Below are 20,946 nucleotides of genomic sequence, written 5' to 3'. Positions count from 1 at the left end.
ATGCTCAAAGTTGAGCCCATGTTTGCAAAATGGTGCAGCCTTTAGAAAAGCTAATGCTCATTTGGTTGTGTAACTGGTACTGGGGTCCTGGAAAATCCAGCCCTCCAAATTAGCAAGATAAGAAATTGCATTCAAAAATCCTTTAGTGAGGATTCTCCTTTCTCTGTGTAAAAAAGCCATAAAAACAAAGACAGTCTTGCTGGGCAGATTTTGGGGGATTTATTTCCTTTTTTTAAAGAAACAAATTCTGAATGTTTTTTTTTCCAGTGATTTATACATGAGCCCCACCTTGTGTGTTCCCTCCAAAACATCTCTGGCAACAAAAGGAATTCAGATGCTCTGCCTGCAGAGAGCTTCTTTTCCTTCAAATCCCAGCAAAAACAAGAATGGATGGCAGTGACTAATTGAATGGCTTTTGAAGTACAATATAGACATATGTGTGTTTTTTATGCATATGTGTGCATTAAATATATATTTGTGTGAGCTTTAAGACTGACTAGGCATCTGCCCTAGGGCTCTGCTTTCTATGATTAACCTGATTAGCATTGCAATTAAAAATACCTGGTAAACGTCTGCCTTTGATCTCACCCACCTGTCACTCAATAGTCTTTTAAACTCCAGGTTTCCTCTCTCTTTCTTGACATTTGTCATTGTCTTCCCTCTGAATGCCCTCCTTGCAGTTCTCAAAAGCTGGCCCAAAAGCACTAGGAGGGGAGATTGGAGTATCAAGTACCACGCTCCGGGCTCACAGGCAGCTGCCATCTTCTAAAAGGTCTCTTTATTCTTTGCAGCCACAGCTTTGCCCGAATAACAAATATTCACTTCCCAAGCCCTTTATCTTCCATGGAAAAAAATCCCCTAGGATAACAATAAGTTCTTCCCTCTTTCCAGCCTAGCCCAGTGTACATTAATACACCTTGTAATTGCTTGTCTCTATCGGTTTTAGTCCTTTGCCCTTTTTTGCTCCTTCTTTTTGTGCTTCAGCTTCATCATTGATCCTATTCACTCTATTCCCAGCGCTGAAATCCAAGTCCCAGATGCCAGCAAGGAATACTCAGCCATTCATGACAAATTGAATGGCTCAATTTAAAGGGGAAGATAGCACCTCATCTACTGTTACTATTCACCACAATAATCTCTGTCGCCCGTTCACGGGAGACAGCGGCGTGTCCCGAGTTCAGGACAGACTATGCTGATCAGCTCTGCCTTGAAAGGACTCCAAGGAGCATTGCACATGACAGGGAGTCACCTTTCTGCCTTTGAAGGTTTTTATGCATTCACGTCAAGACAATGGTCAACACTACTAAGAGCCCAGGAATGCTGTTCCACTCACCCCCACCCCGGCACGGCCCCAACCCGCTTGCAGGAACATGCCAAAAAATAAGTCAGGAACATGCCAAAAAAAAAGTCAGGAACATGCCAAAAAATAAGCCAAGGAGGCTGAAATAAGGCCAGATCCTCAGCTGGCAGGAATGGGTTGTCAATGTAAGCACCTCTGCTACGGGATCAATGAGGATTCAGGGAAAAAACCACAAATTTTGGTACTTTAGCAAATGCTGCACCAAGGACGGCCTCATCAAATGTAAGTACACATCCCAACAAATTCCAGGTAGCTCCTGATGGGCTCTGCCTTCCTGATGGACTCTCCTTTTGAAGTCCAGGACAAGAAAAAAGCCTCACAGGGAATAAGAGCTGCCAGTGGTGCCTCGTTTATACCCGTGATGCCAAAGCGTCCTAGGCTGGTCAAAATTATTTGTCAACATTTGCTATGATCCAAAAATGGACCTCTCAGCTGAACACAGGCAGCCACAGGAAAGAGCCTGTGTTCCTTCAGCACTATTTTTTTTTTAAATTTTTCACGAGCTAACTAAAAATGCCAAAATCTTCTCAGGAAACCAAAAATAAACCACTATCTATTGGCAAATTTTATCCACAACAATCTAAATTTGGCTTTTCTCCACTGAAAATATTCTTCTAGCAGAATTTAACTGTATACTTTTCAGTCAATATTATTCCATTTTTTTTTCTTGTTAAAAAAGTTTAGGGCTTTTTTATTTCCATATATCATTTGTGCAGCTGCATAACCCAAATAATTATAATACATAGTTTGGTTTTGGTTTTCTTTTTCCCTGTTAATTTTATCAGCCATAGCACAGAGGATTATTATAAATCCCCATTTGCACACACTGTCAGCAACATGACTGTGCTGCCTTACCAGAAAGTAGGCACAGAGTGGAGATAAAATTATATTGGTTACAAATAGCAGCGCAGCACATCCATTTCCTGAGCTGTGAACAGTTGCAAGAAGCATTCTGGTTTGATGTGTTTTGTGGTGGTATTATTCCCACTGGAGGAGGTTATGTCTTGGTGGGGTGAATTCCAGCCTTTCTCCAGAACCATCTGTCTACAACAGCAATCCAGCTCACAGATGTTTTCCAGGTGATAATGTCTCTCCAGGTCTTCTAATAGATTTTTATAATTTTTCTTTTTTTTTTTTTTTTTTTGGCTACCTGATATTTTCCTTATATTTCCCAAAAGAAGAGCAGATTATTAGAAGCCCCATCTGCCTGCCAATTGTCTGCTCACAGGTCCCACTCAGTCCTGGCTATTGCAAAATGCAGAGAAGCAACTGAGTCACAGTGCAGAAATAAATCCCGCTGCAGACCAGGGCTCTCCAGTAGGATGTTCCCATTAAAGTTCAGCTCCCAGGGCTGCAGAGCTCCAGCCAGCTGAGTCTAGATTAACCTGGGAGGCTTGGAGATCCTTAGCTTTCTGGTCTTGCATTTCTGAATGAGAATTTTGGTTTTTTTAATAAGACTTTGAAGTACAGTGAAAGGTTTTATGTTGCTAAATCCATGCAGAATCATCAGGGAACCATAGAGAAGATTGACAACCAGCCAGTGAAAGGAGGAAAGGCTGTTTTCCCTAGAGATTTCTTGTAGGTCTTGGCTTCTGCTGAGCTAAACACAACGTGGAAACAGACTTTCCTATCTCCAGCCAGAATCAGGAAAGGATATTTTGTGAGAAAAAAAATATATAAACATATATTACCTAAACTTTTGTAAAGATTCAGGAATTTGGCTTTTGGGTTCCAAACAGTTTGTGCTTCCTCCAGACCAATCTTATCCTCTACATCTCAGCACAGTTATCATGTTTTGTGTAAGGATATCATCTGAAATGTCAGCAAGAGGTGTGTGGGTCTGTATAGATCTCATTGTTGCAAGCCTTAATTAGGTCTGGATGAGAAATCACAGAATTACAGCATGCTGGTCAAGCATGTTGCTATCTTGCTATTTTTTCTTGTTTTCAGGCCTTTGGGGTAGATAACACACTGCTCACATTTGATGGCATTATTCTACCACCATGAGGGCTGGAAATGTATTTATTTATTTATTGCAGCTATAGCTAAGATTTTAAAGTAATTTTCTATCTCTTCAGTCATAATAAAACCCTGAGATAAAATGCCTCTTGTATATTAGCAGCTGGCCTGAGGCACAACATTTTAGTTTTTGCTTAATACAAAACCCCCACTTTTTCTTGAAATCCTCATTTTTCCCCATTCTTAGCTCAGAACTGAAATTGAAATAATGAAGCTCCGTGGAATTTGGTAACCTGCTCTTCCCATCTGGAAAGCAGAGACTGTGAACCAAAACATTTATACGGAATTAGAGATGTTCCTCACTCCAAGCCTTGTTTCATTGTTGCAGCTGTGTGAGAAAGGGGAGGAGAGCACCTGCCTTTTGAAGGACATGACCAATTTTCTTTTGATCTGTTTTTAACACAAAACCTGGTCTAAAGGCCATCCTCAGGCATCACAGACATGGCTGGTGAAATGCTGCTTCAAAGGGTGGAGAAGATAGAATTAGAGCATTGCTTCATCTCTCTGTGCAGGAATGGTTTGCTAAAACTCCCTTCATGCCATCTTTAAATTAAATACAAATACAAAGAAAGGATTATTTAGCAAGTTAATTGAGGCTTTTTCTTGTGGGTAGTTCCTGCATGCACTTTCTGTTTTGAACAGAGTTCTTTTTGAACTTTGAGCAGAGAATCCTTGATTCTTGAATATGGAGCCTGGAAAGACTCTTCTGATCACAGAAAGCCTTCCCAGAACACCTGGCACAGCCCTTGCACTGAACCTATTGACACGTGGTGGCAATGATGCCTATCTTCAGGATAACCAGCTTGATGGTTATCCATGACTGATGGAGGGTCCAAAGCCTCCCTGCTAATCTGCTCTAATTTGGTCACAGATAGGGCATTGATATGCATCTCTGTAGGTAAATCTAGCATTAAGATGTGTTATCTTTTTCCCTAAATAGAGCTGTTCATATTAGAGTGCTGCCAAGCCACCAAGGCTTACCCCTTCCCTGAGAATCACATGCTACCTGAAAGATTCCACCAGTGCAAGTGCTGAAAGACAATGCAAACATAAAAACATTAGGAAGGCTTTCCATCCTTTATAACAAAACCCTTCTTGCAGCCCCAGAGTTGAAGGGGTGGCACTGTCCCCATCCACAGCCAGCTTTATCTCCAGTCACCAGGATTATTTGAGTTAGAAATATTTTCATCTCGTCTTCTGAAGCAGGCTGAACGTGGGCTGAAACAGCAGCTTGGAATAGTTCAGCTTCAGAAAATTCTGCCATTTCTCACCTGCAAAGTCTCCCCTGTGCCTGCTGGGATGCTGTTTGGTACCGCAGGAGGCTCCAGTGGCTCCCCATGGGTGGTGTTCATTTGGCCCTGAGAGCTGCAGAGAGCTGCTCTAACACACTGGCCCTTTGTAGGCCAAAAGCCAGGGGCTCAGCTGGTGCCTGAGAAATTAGGAACAATTAGAAATGCTTTAATTGAAGTCAACAGAGCCACCTAAACTCACCACATTTGAGGAGGCAGCACAGGCTGGGCAGCACCCGCAGTTAACAGGACTCAGTGGCTGATTATGACTCAGGGCAGAGTGGGAAAACAGCAAATTTTTGAACAATATCCCTTTCTGTGCTGCGAGCAGGTCAAATGCTGTCCTGTTTTTATGGCCCAGCAGGGAGATAGAGTTTAGGAGCACACAAAAGCCCTAAAAAAGGAGTTAGGTTTGAGGTCACATTTTCATAGCCACCTTATTGAACTCTACCTCTGAAAGACAAAAGAGAAGGTGATGCCCCAGCATGTAGTTGTTGCTTAATGGTTGTGCTGTCGGTCTGGGGAGGGTGGAGTGGCAGGTTGCTTAACAGTTTTACATTTTCCCATGGTATTATACTGGGGATACAGTTTGCTATAATTAAAGGGTTATATAAATGAGCCATTGGGAAACAAATTAATTTATTTCCTTGGTGGGGTTAATTATGTAATTTGGGGCTTGCACATTGATCTACTTTCTCTTTGAAGCACTCAGCCCTTCCCCCCACACACACCCCACACACCCCCCAGACCTGGCCCTCCTCTCCCAATTGTTTTTAAAATAATTTCAAAACACGTCAAGGAATGCAGATGTGAAATGTGCTGCAGCTTGAACTTCCTTGAAGCAGCGATGCCCTTAATGAGAAAAAGCTGGAGAGCAGAGTGAGACCTGGCTTGTAAAAGAGTTTTATGGCACATTTATTACAAAAGGCCCTCGAATGGACAGAGCAGGGGTGCACAGAGGTGTTGGTGCCAGTGGGGCAGGCTCGGCAGCAGCCCCCACCCACTGCTCCCAGCTTCGGAGGGAGTGGGAGACTCCATCACCTGCATCTCCTTTGGCAGCTTCATTGGCTTTGGGGATGCTCAGCCTCTTGGTATTTACTGACTACATCTGGCTGAGTACCTACCAGTCCTGTGGATGGCAAAAGGAATGATGGGCTGGTTCCTACTCTGAGCAGGGAAATTTCCCTTCTCCTACAAAATAATAAATTGTCATTAAAAGTTCCATTTTAAAAAAAACAGTATAACCCCACATTTTCCTCTTACACCTGTGCTTCTTTTATGAGCTTCTAAGTAGCATTATTGAGCTACTCTCCCTTCTCTTGTCATATTTAATCATGTATTTTTATTGCATTCTCTTCCCTAGAAATGCATGCCTCAAACAGTAGAAAATTTTAAACAAATTCCAAAACATAAATTGTGCATATGAAGCTGTAGTACAGAAAATAAACAATTTCAGTGAAGGCTATATCTGCTAATACTAGTTTTCTGTAATAGACATCACTTTGGCTTCACAAAATAAAACAAGGCAAAAAAAAAGAAAAAAAAAAAAAGAGGGAAAAGTAGCATTTAAAGTCTTGACATAAAGACCATTGTTCCTTGACATAAAGACAGCTCCTCCATGCTCCAGCTGGGAGATTCAAAGAAGCTTCACTATCCAAAGGGAAGTGTAAATCTGTGATTATTTCTGGTGCTGAATGAAAAGACATAAAGCATTAAATTAGTTATGAAACATACCTCTCTTCCTCTGACATAAATGCCCATGTACAAAAATTCTCAGCCTAATTTCTTGGACTTGCCACTGTGGAAGACCCTACTTGACAGAGGGGGAAAGGCAGTGCTGGCTTGCTTTGGTTTAGATTTTAAGATTTGTCATCTCAGGATAATTCCATGTGCTAGCTGGCTACATTAATTTCCTTTTAAACTTTTGCTTAATGTAGTGCAGTAACTTCACAGCATGTGCCTCAGGAATGAACATCAACCAAAACTGCTGATGGTGTTTATCTTACACTACAGGGAAGCCACTGATCAAAGCAATGTGTATTTTAATCAGAACTCTTCCCAAAGTGGCAGCTTCCACTGCCAGCACACTACCAGCGTGTCTCTGCTAACTCTGCAGAAAGAATAAAGGAGAACAATTAGGAACAGTCTGGAGGCAAATCTGAGACCATCCAGCAGAGCTTCAGCTCACCAAAGTGGATATCAAGCGGGAGACTCGGATAAAGCTGGGCTGGAGCCCAGGCCAAGTTTGTCTCTGGTGGATTCTGAAGGGAGTGAGACCCATTGTTTGCTCACAGAGTTTCTGTCATTTTAGTATTTTGGAGGTTGAGAGCTTTGATTTTCAAATTCTGCAGAGAAGAGGAAGAAGTTATTGTGAATTAATGATCAGGCCCGTAGTGGGTTAGGCTTTTCTGTGGGGGTTTGGTTGTTCCTGTGGGAGCTCCTGACTGCCTAGAGCCAGCTTTTGATTCTGTGTAAGCAGGATAAGAGGCACAAAGGTTCAACTCCTGATTCTCCCCTGACTTTATAGGAGAGCCAGGCACATACCTTTGGTGTCTCAGCTCACCAGTGTCCAGAAATCGCCTTGACAAACTTCTTAGCAATGAAGTTTTGACTCATTCAGCCCAGTCCTCTCCTCAAGCTGAGCCAAAGGAGCCCTGCTGTTTCCTTGCTGAGGTTTCCAAAGCTGTCATGGGAATATGCAGAAAATAGGCAATGTTAAGGCTGACATGAGTGGAATAACAAGTTCTTAGGCATTTATGGGGTTGAGACTGGGACTTGTGAGATTAGAAATGGTGGTTTCCTGTAAAATCACTCACAAATTTGGACAAATTGCTTAAACTTGCTGTCCTTATTGCTCAAAATTACCTAAACATCTGCATTAATCTATTTATCTTAAAAAAATTTAACTTTAATCATACTTAACTTCAATCATACACTCGTGTCCCAATTATGCTAATAGCACTCAAGTATGTACTTGAGTGTCTCGCTGACTGATGTTCTTCTGAACTGCGACTGCAGCTCTGTGTCTGCCATTTCCAGGGATGTAGTTCTTCCCCTGAAGGAGGAGAGCAAGCTAAAGTGGCTGACTAGGAACTACAGGACTGCTCATGTTTGTTAAATCTTGGTCAGAACTTTCAAGAAACTGGCCTTATCTTGGTGGCCAAGGACACCTCTTTTCCTCTTTCTTTTTTTTTTTTTAAGATTATGTACAGAAAATTATTTTTATATAAGGCACAAAGTTTTTGCTTTTAAAAAAAAATATTGGGAAACAGATTCTGGAAAAAGTGCTCTTTAAGTTACTGCTTCAAGGAAAAAAAAGTCTTGAAATATTAATCTTCAGCTCTTTATTTGCATTCTTGAGACTTAAAATGACTTCAAAGTTTTTATTGAAAAATCTGGAAAATCAAACTGCCCTTTGTCTTATGGGTCAGGTTTCAGCAGAGGCTCAACCTGGCTGCTGACTTTTGAACCTCTGAAGATGCTGCCGTGCTTGTACTCGGCGTGACTCTCCTCTTCGAAGAAGAGTAGCATTGTAAGCCATGGGTAGGATGTGTTTTTCTACTTGCTGTGGAGAATCTGCTCACAAAGGAAGGGCGAAAAATATTTTGAGTGAGGTTCTCTTAGTTTACATTGCTGATTAAAGCTGGAGGCCCTGTTTCTCTGTGGAAATAGTATCCACAATCCATCACAACAGCCCGTCTGAGCCGGGGGCTAAATCACCCCTTTGGCAGCCATTTTCTTAAAGCTCAGCCTTACACTGAGGTGAGAAAACGAACTGGAGACCCTTTGAGGAAATCTTTGTGTTCAAGCTCAATATCTTTATTATGCCTTGCTGCAGCTGACTGGGTCTCTGGTTTTATTTGTCTGTTGAAGCAGCACCATGGGTTAAGCTGCTCGCGGCTCCTGGGTATCGCAGATGAGGAGCCTGCTGGGGCACTGAGCTGCACTTTGGCAATTCCCGACAAAATCCAAACTTCCCATCTCGTGGCCTTTAAAATGAGGTGTTTCTTAAATTCACAGCAAGCCCTGCACACCTTTTAGCTACAGGCAGGTGTGTCAGTGACACGGATGAGCCGCTGCTCTCCTAGGAGGTGATTTTCACATGCATCTTGTTGTGCAGGCAGCAAGAGGAGATGCATCCTCAGGAAATCATGAACCTTGCAGGACGTGTTGTTTTCCATCAGCAGTAAACAGCACTGCCTGTGTGCAGTGCAGGGAGGACAGAACTGAAACAAGACTAGAAGACAAGCTGCAGAAGAAAAGCTGCCTCTAAAGATCCTTTCAAAAGTGCAGCACAGGAGGGAACAAGAGGACGCTGATTTTGATGAAACTTCCTGTAGTGTTTGGCATTCCTTAATATGTCCTGATGCCTTTGATTTCTTCTCCTCCATTGCAGCATCAAAGAGTAAGTAGGCTGAATGTTATCCAGTTTGGTCTTTTGGATACCATCCTTTTTAACCCTCTTTTCTCCCTTCCTCTTGCCTCCCTTTCTTGAGTTATGTTTTGCTTTCAGATGTGGCACCAACACAATGCTGTCCACATCTGGATGTGCCACAGAGGAGCTGAGCTGAGTGCCCAGTGAACTTTATTGCTGCAGAGAACCTGGCAGAACTCATCCCACCTTGCAGCTGACACTTTCCTGTGGCAGGGACAGGACAAGGGCCCAGATCTTCAGACAGGAGGTCTGGTGGTTCTGAACACTGCAATGTTTTGAAATCAATTTGCCAGCTGTGGTGAGTCCTGCAAATCTGAAATGACATTTCCTCTTTATTTCCTTTAATATACTACAGGTCTTCCCTCTTTGTTTCCTTGAACCTTTCAGGAGTTCCACCCTAACCACACTTGTTTTGTACTACAGAGTGCCTAGAAAATATAGATGCCCTAAGTCAGTAGGGAAATTTTCTCATTTCTTATCAGGCATGTTCTCCAGTGACAGTTTTTGGTACGTTTTCCATTTTGCATTGGATTTCCAGCGGAATCCCACACCAACTAAAACATCGATCTATTTAAAACACAGCTAATGAGCTTTCTTTGTCCTCTGTCTCATGCTGGAAAATCCCACCTGATCCCTAATTAACAAATTGATTTATTAAAAGTATAACTAATGGCCTCCCTTTGTCCTTTTCTTCCAGCTGCAGAATCCCACCTGATCCCAAATTATCACATTGATTTATTTAAAATTAAAATATATGCATTGAACAGTTTCTTTATCATGCCTGCCTCAGACATATGTTCCAATTAAGTGCTGATTTTACCCCTCACAGATTAAATACTTCCAGGGGAAAGCAATTGTTTAAAATGCTACATTGTCCCCCCCACTCTGTTCAAATATTTGGGTGTTCTTACTATTGAGAACAGTATGAAGTCACTTGGTGGCATCATAGAAGATCAGCCTTGCAGATCCATTCCAAGAAACCACCAACCCACTGGTGTGAGTGGATCTTTGCAGGTCACTATTAGTAAGTTTCATGCACCCAATGTTTTTGCTGGATAATGGATTTTGCTCCAAAGCACTGGCAGTCTCCAGTGGCGCTCCTGCCTCACACAGAATAAACAGCCAGAACAGGGGCAGCAGGGCAGGACGTGCCTGCCAGGCTGATTTGCCTCTCGTTAGCAGCTTGTGACAAGTTTGGCTCAGTTTGGAAGAGTGTGCATGAATAGCAAGAGCTCAGGAACACCCCTCATCACCAAGCTGTGTCCTTGGGCTTGCAGAGATGTGAATACATCTGCAGGCAGCACGAGGCAATTGCATCCTGGCATGGAAACATCGAGGTATCCTTGGCCCTCCTGCCTGCAGTGCTCCACAAAAACAAGCAGTGGGTCACTCGCTGCAGACAAAGCCCTCAGAGAGGGGAACTCAGAAATAGCAGGCTGGTTTGGATGAAGCAAGAGAGAATGACACGGTCTCTGGCAAGAAGGACGTGTGCTTACAGGTTATGTGAATGTCTTGCATCAAAAGGAACAGCAGGGAAATGTCCCAGTCCTTGTGCCAGCCAGCCAACCTCCTTGGAGCACAGGACAGGGCAGCAGGGCCCATCCCATGCTGGTAAACCACTCCAACACACATCCCCTTTGTCCTCTGAGCTGTCTCTGAAGCCTCACCATTCCTCTGGTCAATAAAAAAGACAATCAGAATTCCAAAGAAAAGGAAGTACCCAGAGGCTGCTTGTCCTTTCTGCCACAGCCTCTGCTCCCTCAGCACAGGAGCCCCACAAGGGTAACCTGGTAACCCAGCAAGCTCTTGAAGCCCTCTCTGAGCAGTGCAGTGCAGACCCAGCACACCAGAGCTGTGCAAAGCTTGAAAAAGGACCTGAATGAGACACAGCACATCTGCAAAGAGAAGTCTGAAGCAGTGTCTGCAACAAAGGACCCGAGGTGTCAGCCTGCCCTACAGGAATGCTCTTGAACTTTGGGATGCCAGCCCTTGTTAAAGCACTTTGGTGTTCCCCAAGGAGGGGTGGTGATCTCTCTAGGGCAGCAATAGTCTGCTTTTGTCTTCCAGGCCCCCACTCAGGTTCCCAAGGTATAGCATGTCTGGCTCCATGACTTAATTGAGTGGTAAGCCCTTTATTTCTCTTGGCCAAAATCTTCTCTGGCTACCATCCTACTAGTGAGAAGTCTTAGTTAATGCTATCCATTTTCTACACATCTCCCTTTCAGCCTCCTAGAGCCTCACAGGTTTATTTCTTTAGCATGTGGTCCTGTATGCAGTTGTGTCTGTGAACAAGAGTACAGTTACTTTACATCAGGCTGAAAAATGCCCCAGTTAAAAAATAAATTCTTGAAAGGGAAGAAAGGAGCTAAATAGCTTATTTAAAATCTGCTGTGCTTCTTAGCACAGTTTGGAGCAGATATGGCACTTCATTCTAATTCCAAGCTTGAGAAGAGTGGCATCCAGCTGCTTATCCTTTAAAATGTGTTTTTCCTCCTCCCTCCCTACAAACAATGTGCACACGTCACAGATCAGATAGGAGAGAAATGGGAAGCTCCTCTTCTCGTACGGGAATTTAGACACCTGAATTCCCATCACATTTGTCTTACAGCACAGGGCTTTGCCTCCCTGCAGGGCTCACGGCCAGCCCTCCTGGCAGGCAGCTTTTTTTTCATGTAGTTATCCCAGAGTGAGCCAACTGGGAGACCTGGGAGCCCCGGATCCACGGCTTCCTTGCCTCAGGGCTTCAAACCCACAGCTCGTACCAGGCTGTAGGATGGGGATTTTTCCCAGCTCCATCATGAGTTGTGCCATTGTGCTGAAAGAAATGATTAGAGCTGAAAGGGGAAAATAATTACGGGTGATGAGGGATGCTGTCTGGGAAAGGAGGTGCAGGAGACACCTTGTTTTGTTTTCTTCCCTCAGAATGTTTCCGTATTTTGTCTAAAGATGATTACATTTGAATCTCATAATTATTTTCTGGAGAAGGGATCTTCCCTTCAGGCAGTCAGAGTCATTCCCAGATTCCCTTCTGTAGGACCCTTCCTTCCTCTAGAGCCCAAAAACCTCAGGAAGAAGATCACAAGTTCCACCAACAAAGACCACTTGTGTGTGTCCCAGAACCTTTTGAGTGTTTGAATTCCCCCTCCAACCCCTGGGTGTGGCATGCTTGTCTGTCATTGTGCCTAACAAAGGATAGATTACTGTTGATTAAAAAAAATAATTCCAAGAGTGTGAAAGAGACCTTTTCTGCAAAAATTTCTGCTTCATCTGTCATCCCTTCTCACCTTCCATGGCTGTATTTATCTCACAGAAGTGAATTACACAGAAAATGCTAAAGGAAATGCACGACTGCCAAGCCAGTTACTCCACGTATTATCTTAATAATCTTAATTGACATTTCCTTGTTTGTCTTTTATATTTTTCCATGCTGCAGATTTGCACAGTCCTTTTTTCTCAATTCCAGGTGATGAGTCCAGAGAAAGGCACTGTCTGTTATCCAGTAAACCACATCTTAGTGGAAGATTGCTTGGGAGGTATTTGATACTATAATGTGAGAGAGAAGGTATCCAAATGAAGCCATAAGTAATAATAGCTTTAAAGTCATGAAACCTTGAATTTCTTCTCACCTTTGTTTCTGGCAGCTCAGCTCCAAGAGCGTGATGCCTTTATCAGATATCAGTTATTTAAGACCAATCTCTGTTTGCAGCCATGGTCAGTCTTTGATGCTCAGCAGATATTATATCCCTCCTCTCTTTGCAGTCCACCTATAGCACAAATCTCATGGACAAAACCTCTACCCAGATTTTCACAAGGAATACAAAATTTCTTCTTGTTGGGTCAACTTCCCTAGAAATCAAAGAAACCCATTTTTCAGCCAGTTTATTAAGCCCCAACACTCCTTCCACAGAGATACAGGAAATTTCTCAATTGCATTCCCATCCCTCAAAGCTTACTCGCTATGAGACCTCAATTCCAGAAGCTGGAATTTCCCAAAAGCCTGGAGACATTCAGAAGAAGGAGTTCACCTGTGCTGAACAAATCCTTTCTGCTACCACATCAGCAGTGATGAAAACATGTGGGCAAAGCAGTGCTTAGTAAATTAAATTAGTAAATTAGTAAAAAGTGTTGTACAGACTACCTGGTTTGGTTCCACCACCTGTTTGAGCAGGCAGCACGTTCTTGTCTCTGGAAAACCCAGAAAGAAAGGCTGCTAATACTTTCTTTGAGCTCAGTGAGAATTTTTGGAGCATGAAGTGTGCTCTCCTGTGCATTTAACACTGTTCCAAACTGCTGCACCTGAGTGCCATGGGTGAAAATTAATTTCACACACCTACTTTGTGCATCTTCCAAGCCCACAAAAATGCCAGCTTCTTTTAATAAACTGATGATACTTGGGAACAGATGTTTCAAAGCTGAGAAAACTACCTCTGGGAAACAAACCACAAGATTTACTTGGTAACAGTTTGCTTGGATGGAACCTTTGTGATCTCTGCTCAAGGCTTGCCTTCCCAACCTTTCCCTTTCACATGCATTTCTCCTACTGCACAGGTGCCTGTGTGAGCTCTGTTGCTGGGGTATTGGAATGCTTAACCCTATTTTTAGGATATTTTTAGGATATCTCCTCATTTTCCAGGTGAGGAAACAGACCACAGTAGTCTGAATATTTTGCCCACTGTTGGTCAGGAGATGTGGGGTGCAGACTAAAACTGGGCTCTTCATTTCCAGCAAAACAGCTTCTTGTAAAGTTAAGGAAATCTCTGCTGTTACCACATAGTTAAGAGATATTGGGAAATATGTAAGCAGTTAAATATGCAGTTCCTTTGGGACACACAAAATGCCTGTATTCCAGTGCTCCTTTGGAATCATGGTCATTTCATAGGTGTTAGTTACACCTATAACCATAGGTGTTAGGTATCATCCCACCAGTTCAATGTCAGTAAAGTCATTTAAGATCTTCAGACACAAATTGTTTTCAATCAAAGCGTAATGAGTAAGTTTGTCTAGTGCAAAGCATGTCAGGTTTCATCAAACTAACAGGACAAACTGGCTTATTGTCATTAACACACCAAATAGGGGCACATCCCAGTTTGTTTCCAAAGCTACAAAGTTTTGGATTGTCATCCAGTATTTCTGTGGGAAAAAAAAAAAAGAAAAAAAGTGTAAAGCAATAAGTCCCAAGCCAACACCTTCCTGGTGGTGTCATGGCATCTTCTCTAAAGAACTAATAAATCTTTTTTGGCCCTCTTGCAGATGGCTCAGCTCTGTCAGAGGGAGTTCCAGACCTATTTGTTGATGGTTCTTGACACTGAGCCTTCCACCTCAGGAAACAAAGAAACTTTCCTCCTCAGAAAACATAACTGGACCCAGGAAAGCTATGCAGGGTCTTCCATGAGAGGGTAGAGATCCCTTTTAGTGGGGTTTCTTAGGGTGTCCACAGTTATTCTACAGCAAGTAAATCACCAGAGGATCACAGGGACGTTGCTGGTGGCAGATGTGCTCTGACACAGCTCAACAGCAAGAAAAAAAATGTGGCATGGTGTGCCAAAGGACTGCTCTAGATCATCAAGGAGCAGGAAGGGAACCCGTGCTCTATCAGCAGGGAAAGGCATTTCTTCATCATCAGAGGGTAGAAACCAGTCCCATTATGTTCTCATGTTCTGAGCAGAGCGTTTGACAAAGGAGTGGATTTGCCCCAGAGCAGTTAAAACCAAAAACCCAAGAGGTCCTCTCCACAGGCACTTTCCTGGCGTTCTCTGACATGCAGATTGACTGATAATATCACCATAACAGCTGTTATCTCAAATGTCTGCCTCCAGGCAAATTAAAAGTAAAGAAAAGCCAAAACACTTGAAGAGATGAATATAGGAGGCATTTGCCAGTAATTTGCTGGCCCAGGATTGCCTGCTGTCAGGGGTAAAACGAAACGTGTTTGCTTTATAAGAAAATTGCAGAGCTGTCATCCCTGCAGCTCATAGACACAGAGCAAAGGAGAGCAGCACCACTGCCAGGACTGAAGGCAGAAGGATTGTTTTTTCAGCCAGAATCCAAAACAGCCTTTCTCAAGGATGTGCCTGGGCCTTGCTGCCAGGGAGCAGGGCTGTCCCCAGATGAGGCCAAGGAAAAGGGACCCGCCCTGTGCTCGAGCACAGCTGCTGCAAACATGGCAAGTGTGTGAAATAGGCCCAGGGTCCACCCCAGGGGGTTCCAGCCAGGACCAGCTGGAGATGGCCTACAAGGTCGGGTTTTGGATAGGCTCCAGCCATCATCTCTGGACTCTTAAGTGATGATTATTTTTTTGTGATGCTCTGGGGGAAGAGTGACTCTTCTGAAAGGGACCAGTAAGGCTCTGGGGTGATGTGCCAGCTTGGGCTAGTGGGTTTTTCACTCTGGTTAGATGAACTGAAGTCTGCACCTCTTCGATGCAGCCATGGATGCTTGAAATGCCCAGTCTGTGAAATGTGTAAAAGACCATTTCCAGAAAGATCTCTGGGCCAAGCTGAAGTCAAAGCCTCTGAGTGCTCTTGTCAGAGCTCTAATTGAAGGAATTAAAATGCCACTGGCAATATTTGAGCTATTAGAGACGGGGTAAGAGAGTAAGGGCTGTTGTTTTCAGTGTCTGAAGAACATACTGACCTCCACAAGAGAAGACCCACAAGTTTATAGGAGGTTCCAATTCTGGACCATACCATATGTCAATAAAACTCTGCCTTTATAAAAAAAAAATGACTCCTTTCTGGATTTTTATCCCTTTAAATTGTGTTCACATGTAACAGGCCTGTCTTTTGCATACTTTTGACAATGCTGGAAGTAGAATTACCACAGAAATCTGCAGTATTTTAGTGGGAAGGGGGTACTACTAACCATAAAGCTCAAATTGAAAATCCATCTGCCTTCTGATTTGAGGCTAAGACAGGCCAAGAAAGCCCCGTGGGCCTTAGGAAGAGAAGTATCAGGGGAAGGGGAAGAGGAGGTCATCTCAGTTTTGTTGGAGAGGGAAAATGAAAGCTTTACAGGTGTTCAGGGAATAGGAACTTCACCATTTCACTGATGTCAGATAACTGTGTGTAACTGGGATGTTTATTTTAATAGTCAAACCTTTAACATTACAAAGTGCTAACCATGGATAAAAGATGTCCAGGAAAGGCTATGAATCTTCAAAATTTAACATTAAATTCAAGAAGCAGCAGTCTAGATAAAAAAACAATGAGGAAGTGAGAAAAACCTGTTTTGGCTCCTGCTTCTGACCCTGGTTTTGAACATGTCACAATATGTTTCTCGAGCCTTTAGCATCTGTTTTGTATTTGTAGCAGAGCTTCCCACTCAGGGTGCCCCTCCATGAGCATTTCCATTCTGGTTCACAGCTCGGATCAGGAGCAAGTGTTGGGAGTGAACCTGCCACCCCTGCTGCTCACAGTGCCTGGGTTCACAGGGCACAGCCTTGTCCCACCACCCAGCCTTTGGGCATCTCCACGGGGACAGAAACAGGCAAGGTGGAGCTGGAGAAATCGAGTACATTTCCACAGAAATTCAAGCGTAGCCTGGTGATGTGCCACTCTTCTAAATGTCTCTTTGTGTCTCTGGGGGTTTCCAAGAACTGAAGGGGAGCCATGTGGTTTGAAATGGCACCTGAGGGACGTGCCCTGGGAGCCACCTGTGTCACCTCAGCTCAGCCCTTCCTGTGACTGATCCCTTGGGACCTGCCAGGAAGGAACGCTGGTGAATGGCACTTCCAGGAATGACATTTTGCAAAGAAAAAGCCCTTTCTCTACTCCAAAAGTTAAAATTCTTTGTTGTAATTCCTGGAAAGTGATCCAGTCTAAAAAGTCCTGGCCATGCTTACAAAGATATGAAAACAATCATGGTGGAAGTTTTTTAAAAACAAAGGTGGCAAAGCTTTAAATTCAGGGGTGTGGAACTCTGGACATTACCAGCATTTTGTAAAAGTGCCCTGCCAATGCTTTACTGAAGAAATGTTTGTGAAACTTTGGGCAAACCTAGGCCATTTGGCTCTTGGTTGGAAATAACACAAAGCTCTCTGGTTCTTGCTTTTCATCTGCCAAAATGAAGGGAACAATTGTACTGGGGTCCCTTTAAGTGTCAGGAATTGCACTTTGATAAGTAAGGTTCAAGAGAGATTCAAGTAGAACTGGAAAAAAACCTGCTCACTGGTTTTTATGACCTCTGAAATGTATACAGATTGAGTCTGCATATCTGTGCTGTATTCTGTGATAAATATTTGAACTGCTGGGTCTGCAACATGAATGGAGAATTTTAAAAAGTACATGGTGGAATATTATGGGAAGCACATGCCATAGTTTTGCTCAACTTCTGTCCTTGCTATTTTCATTGGAAGCCTTGCATAACATTGGAAATGCTATCAAGCTGTATGTCCCAAAATTACAAGCAAGATGTTTTTCCATGTTCAAGCAATTTGGGAACAAAGTCCTTGGCATAATTCATTATAATATATATAAAATGGTGACAGAGAGAGGAAAAGAAAGCTTTGGTGCCATTATCTTCTGTATTTTTTTAGTGCACAGCACCTGTCCAGAGCTTTGAGGACTTGCACAGCTTGTAATATATTGCTCAAACTGCTGGGCTAAGAGAACGTGGCTGCATTGCATCTGGGCCAGTTCCCACCACTTTTTCTCTGAAATGAAGAAAGCAGTGCAGGGAAGTCAAAGATGCCTTGAAAAATCAGAAGTAATAATATACACTAATCAACAAGAGCCAACCCCCATTGTGTCTGCCTGCAAACCCTTGTCCTTACCGTCTCTGTGAGACTATAAATTGATCTTTGTAACATGTCCAGAAGATTAAAAATAATCCAGGCTCTCACAGAACACAGAAACACGTCTCTCGTTCCAGAATTGAGGGCTCCTCAGGGAGGTGCTGCTTTAAAGTTAAACCAAGATAACTTTAGCATGAGTGTCGCAGCAATCTGAGCTGTGCTGTGTCCAGGAGGTGATTCCTTGGGAATCACTTTCCTGAAGTTTCATAGATACTGCCAGAGAGAGTTTTTTATAAGAGAACTAAGTAGATTTTAATTTGCATTGAAGTATTCCCAGGAACTTGCTGGGTGGAATGAGTAGAAGCAACATCAGCTGCAGGAGCAGAAATTCCATTTAATATTGGGTTTGCATGGCAGAGGGTGATACTTCCTTGGTCTCCAGGGACTGTAAATATCACTAATGGTTCATGTGCCAGAATATCAACTGCATTTTCAGGTCTGGTGTTTAATTTCTGTCTCCTCAGCCAAGGCAGATCAACGTTCAGCAAGTGATTTCCAGGTGTGCCAGCTACTGTCAGCCAAAGCACAGTGCTCTGGGATTCAAACAGCACTGAAGAGTCGACCTGCAGGGTGCCACAGCATCTGCAGCTGCCTCAGGTGAGCATCACTGACTCAGCTCTTCTCACCAGCAAAGGGGCAGTCACTGGGCACAGAGAAGCTGCTTTTTGGCACCTGAAACTTTTGTTCTGTTCTTGGGGTACCACAACTCTGGGTCATGCTGTCCAGTGCAAAGCCCCTGAAGGTGATTGTCTTCTGGGAAAAGAAGGGTGACAGGGTTGCAAAGACATTCAAAGCTTCTTCACACTTCTGTCACAGCAGCTTTTGGGGTCTGAATAGCTTTTTGCTGCTTTAGAACCCAGTTTCTGTCCTCAAAAGAGCAGCAGAGAGCAATCATCAGTCTTTCAATGAAATACACAAGAATTTGAAGCACTCCTTCTGGGTTAAAGGAAAAGGTTTGATTTTATTAGAAAACTTTACCTCTCCTCTGAAAACTGTTTCCAAAAACATCCATGCACAAATCCAGCTAGCACAATCATCCCTTTGCACAGCAAGACCTTAGACACTGTTTTCCTTCTTCCAGATGACTTTCGTGGCCCACCTGGGAAATAAATTACAGGGCAGTGCTAGAGTTAGTAAACCTACATACACTCATAAAAGTTCAAACCAAAGTGTGATCATAAAGTACTTATGGGTCAGTAATCACACCCTTAATTTTCAGAAATAGAGTAGATGGTATTATCTGGAGAAAAAAAGGTCCTTCCTTTTTCTTTCTAAATATCCTGTTATAAGCTAACAATAAGTATAAAAATTAGTTCCTGGCTGAATATTTGCTGAATCCAATCAAAATTCTTTATTTTATTCCAGGGCACTTTGGTGGGAACCCTTCAAAACTTTCAATTCAGAACAGCACCTATGTCATAAGCACTTCATAAAGTCCCGATTAAATTGCCCCATTCTGTGGGACACAGCTACAGCCTTGAAGGTAATAATTTGCTTCAATGCTTTGCTGAATTAGGATGCACTTTGAGCCAAGCATGGGCCTAAAATCTATGTCAAACAGCCTTAATATTTAGCAGGCCATGCTGTTTGTCACACAAAATCTTTTGCCATTTAAGTTGTGGTATTGGTTTGAGCTTTGGAAAAAAGGGTCTTCTAGCATGTTCTTCCAAAAATGATATCCAAGAACACTGTCTGGAGGCAGTGTGGGGGATTATTTCAGAAGCAGACTTCTGCAGAATGTGATATATTTCTTATTTCTCCCGATCTGCTCTCAGGTCGTGCTGCTGCTGTTGTGCGTCTGAGTCCCAGCGCTGGAAATGAAAAGGTTCAGAGAATCCTGACACCAAGGAGAGGCACAAAGCTTCACTCTGCTCATGACAGCTTCTCTTTACACCACAGCTTTTCCTCTGAGCATGTTCCAGTGTCTCTGCACTCCCAGTCCACCTGCAGCAGCCAGGGCCAGGCTCTCGTAGCCTGGCTCTCCTGCTGGGAGCTTCTCAGAGCACGAGCCGCCTCCTTTCCAGCAGATCGCAGGTGTTCTCCACATGGCGTGAGCAGGTGAGAGCACGGCTTTGCCAAACCATGATGGAGTTTGGTAGCTGAAACACAAAATCCACGTTTGGCCTGAGATCTGAATCTGGCTCTCTGCTCCATCCTCCGCTCTGAGCCAAATCAAACTGCAGCACATCATGAAAACCAAACACCGCCGTGTTCTGATTGTGTAAGATCTGCATCCAGCTCCAAACTCCGAGGAGGAAACTTCTCCCTGTGTGTGTCACTGTGGTGCCAATGCCTGACATGTTAGGTAGGAGTGGTAGCACCCTGAGAAAAATACAAACACCTGAAAGCCTGCCCCTAAAATTCCATGGGGAAGGAACTAAAATGCTGTGAAGGATTGGAGGTGCAATGAAATTGCTGCTTCATGTAGCTTAAAAAAAAAACCCCAAACCACGAAAGAAACACACGAGCAAGATTTATGAGTGGTTCAAGTTCTGGGGCAAAGCACCCCCCTGCCTTTCTGGCTCCTGAAGTCTCTTATTATTAGTTTAAGAGCTGCCAGGCAGACAGAGTAATTCATCCAGCCCACCTGTGCTTTTTTTTATTGGGGGGAGAATGCAAAGGATGTGTTCTATATTCTTCAGGAAGCGCTCCTCACCGTGGAGGCAGCTCTGCTGCTCCCTCCTGAGCACTGTCAGGACATCTGTGGTGTGCCAGCCCATCCAGACCACCCTGCTGCCCAGGCAATCCTGCTCTCACATTCTCTCTTGTGCTCTTGTTTTTGTTGGTTTTTGTTTAACAGTGAAGGGTTTGAATTTTTCTTCTCATGTATTTGGCACTTCTGGTAGAGCCTTTGACATGGAAAAAGGCTCATCTTTCAAATGCCTGTGGCAGTTTCTGTGAAAGGTGATTTTTAAAAATCCATTTTATTTTGCTTCCTGGCAGTGATATCAAAGGAACAATCAGTGCCTGAGTTGGAGCCAACAATTTATTTCCATTATCATAAACAGAAAACAATGGCATACTGCCTTATTAGTTATTCACTTTCCAAGTC

At 43.4% G+C, this 20,946-nt stretch overlaps 1 protein-coding gene across 1 annotated transcript in view; it reads left to right on the top strand.

Annotated features, from left to right (window-relative positions):
* The window catches only part of LOC111926676 (uncharacterized), a 253,168-nt gene that overhangs the window by 204,056 nt on the left and 28,166 nt on the right, over nt 1-20,946 (top strand). Inside the window, exons 12-14 of the mRNA XM_086873383.1 lie at nt 18,359-18,491; nt 19,260-19,377; nt 19,670-19,952. Coding sequence (XP_086729509.1) covers nt 18,359-18,491; nt 19,260-19,377; nt 19,670-19,696 — 278 coding nt within the window. The 3' untranslated portion in view covers nt 19,697-19,952. The remainder of the gene's footprint in view (nt 1-18,358; nt 18,492-19,259; nt 19,378-19,669; nt 19,953-20,946) is intronic.

The sequence above is a fragment of the Cyanistes caeruleus genome, chromosome 2 (assembly GCF_971803275.1).
Source record: "Cyanistes caeruleus chromosome 2, bCyaCae1.hap1.1, whole genome shotgun sequence".
NCBI classification, from domain to species: Eukaryota; Metazoa; Chordata; class Aves; order Passeriformes; family Paridae; genus Cyanistes; species Cyanistes caeruleus.
Note: the sequence above shows the minus strand (reverse complement) of the source record. Positions and strands in the feature narration are given on the sequence as shown.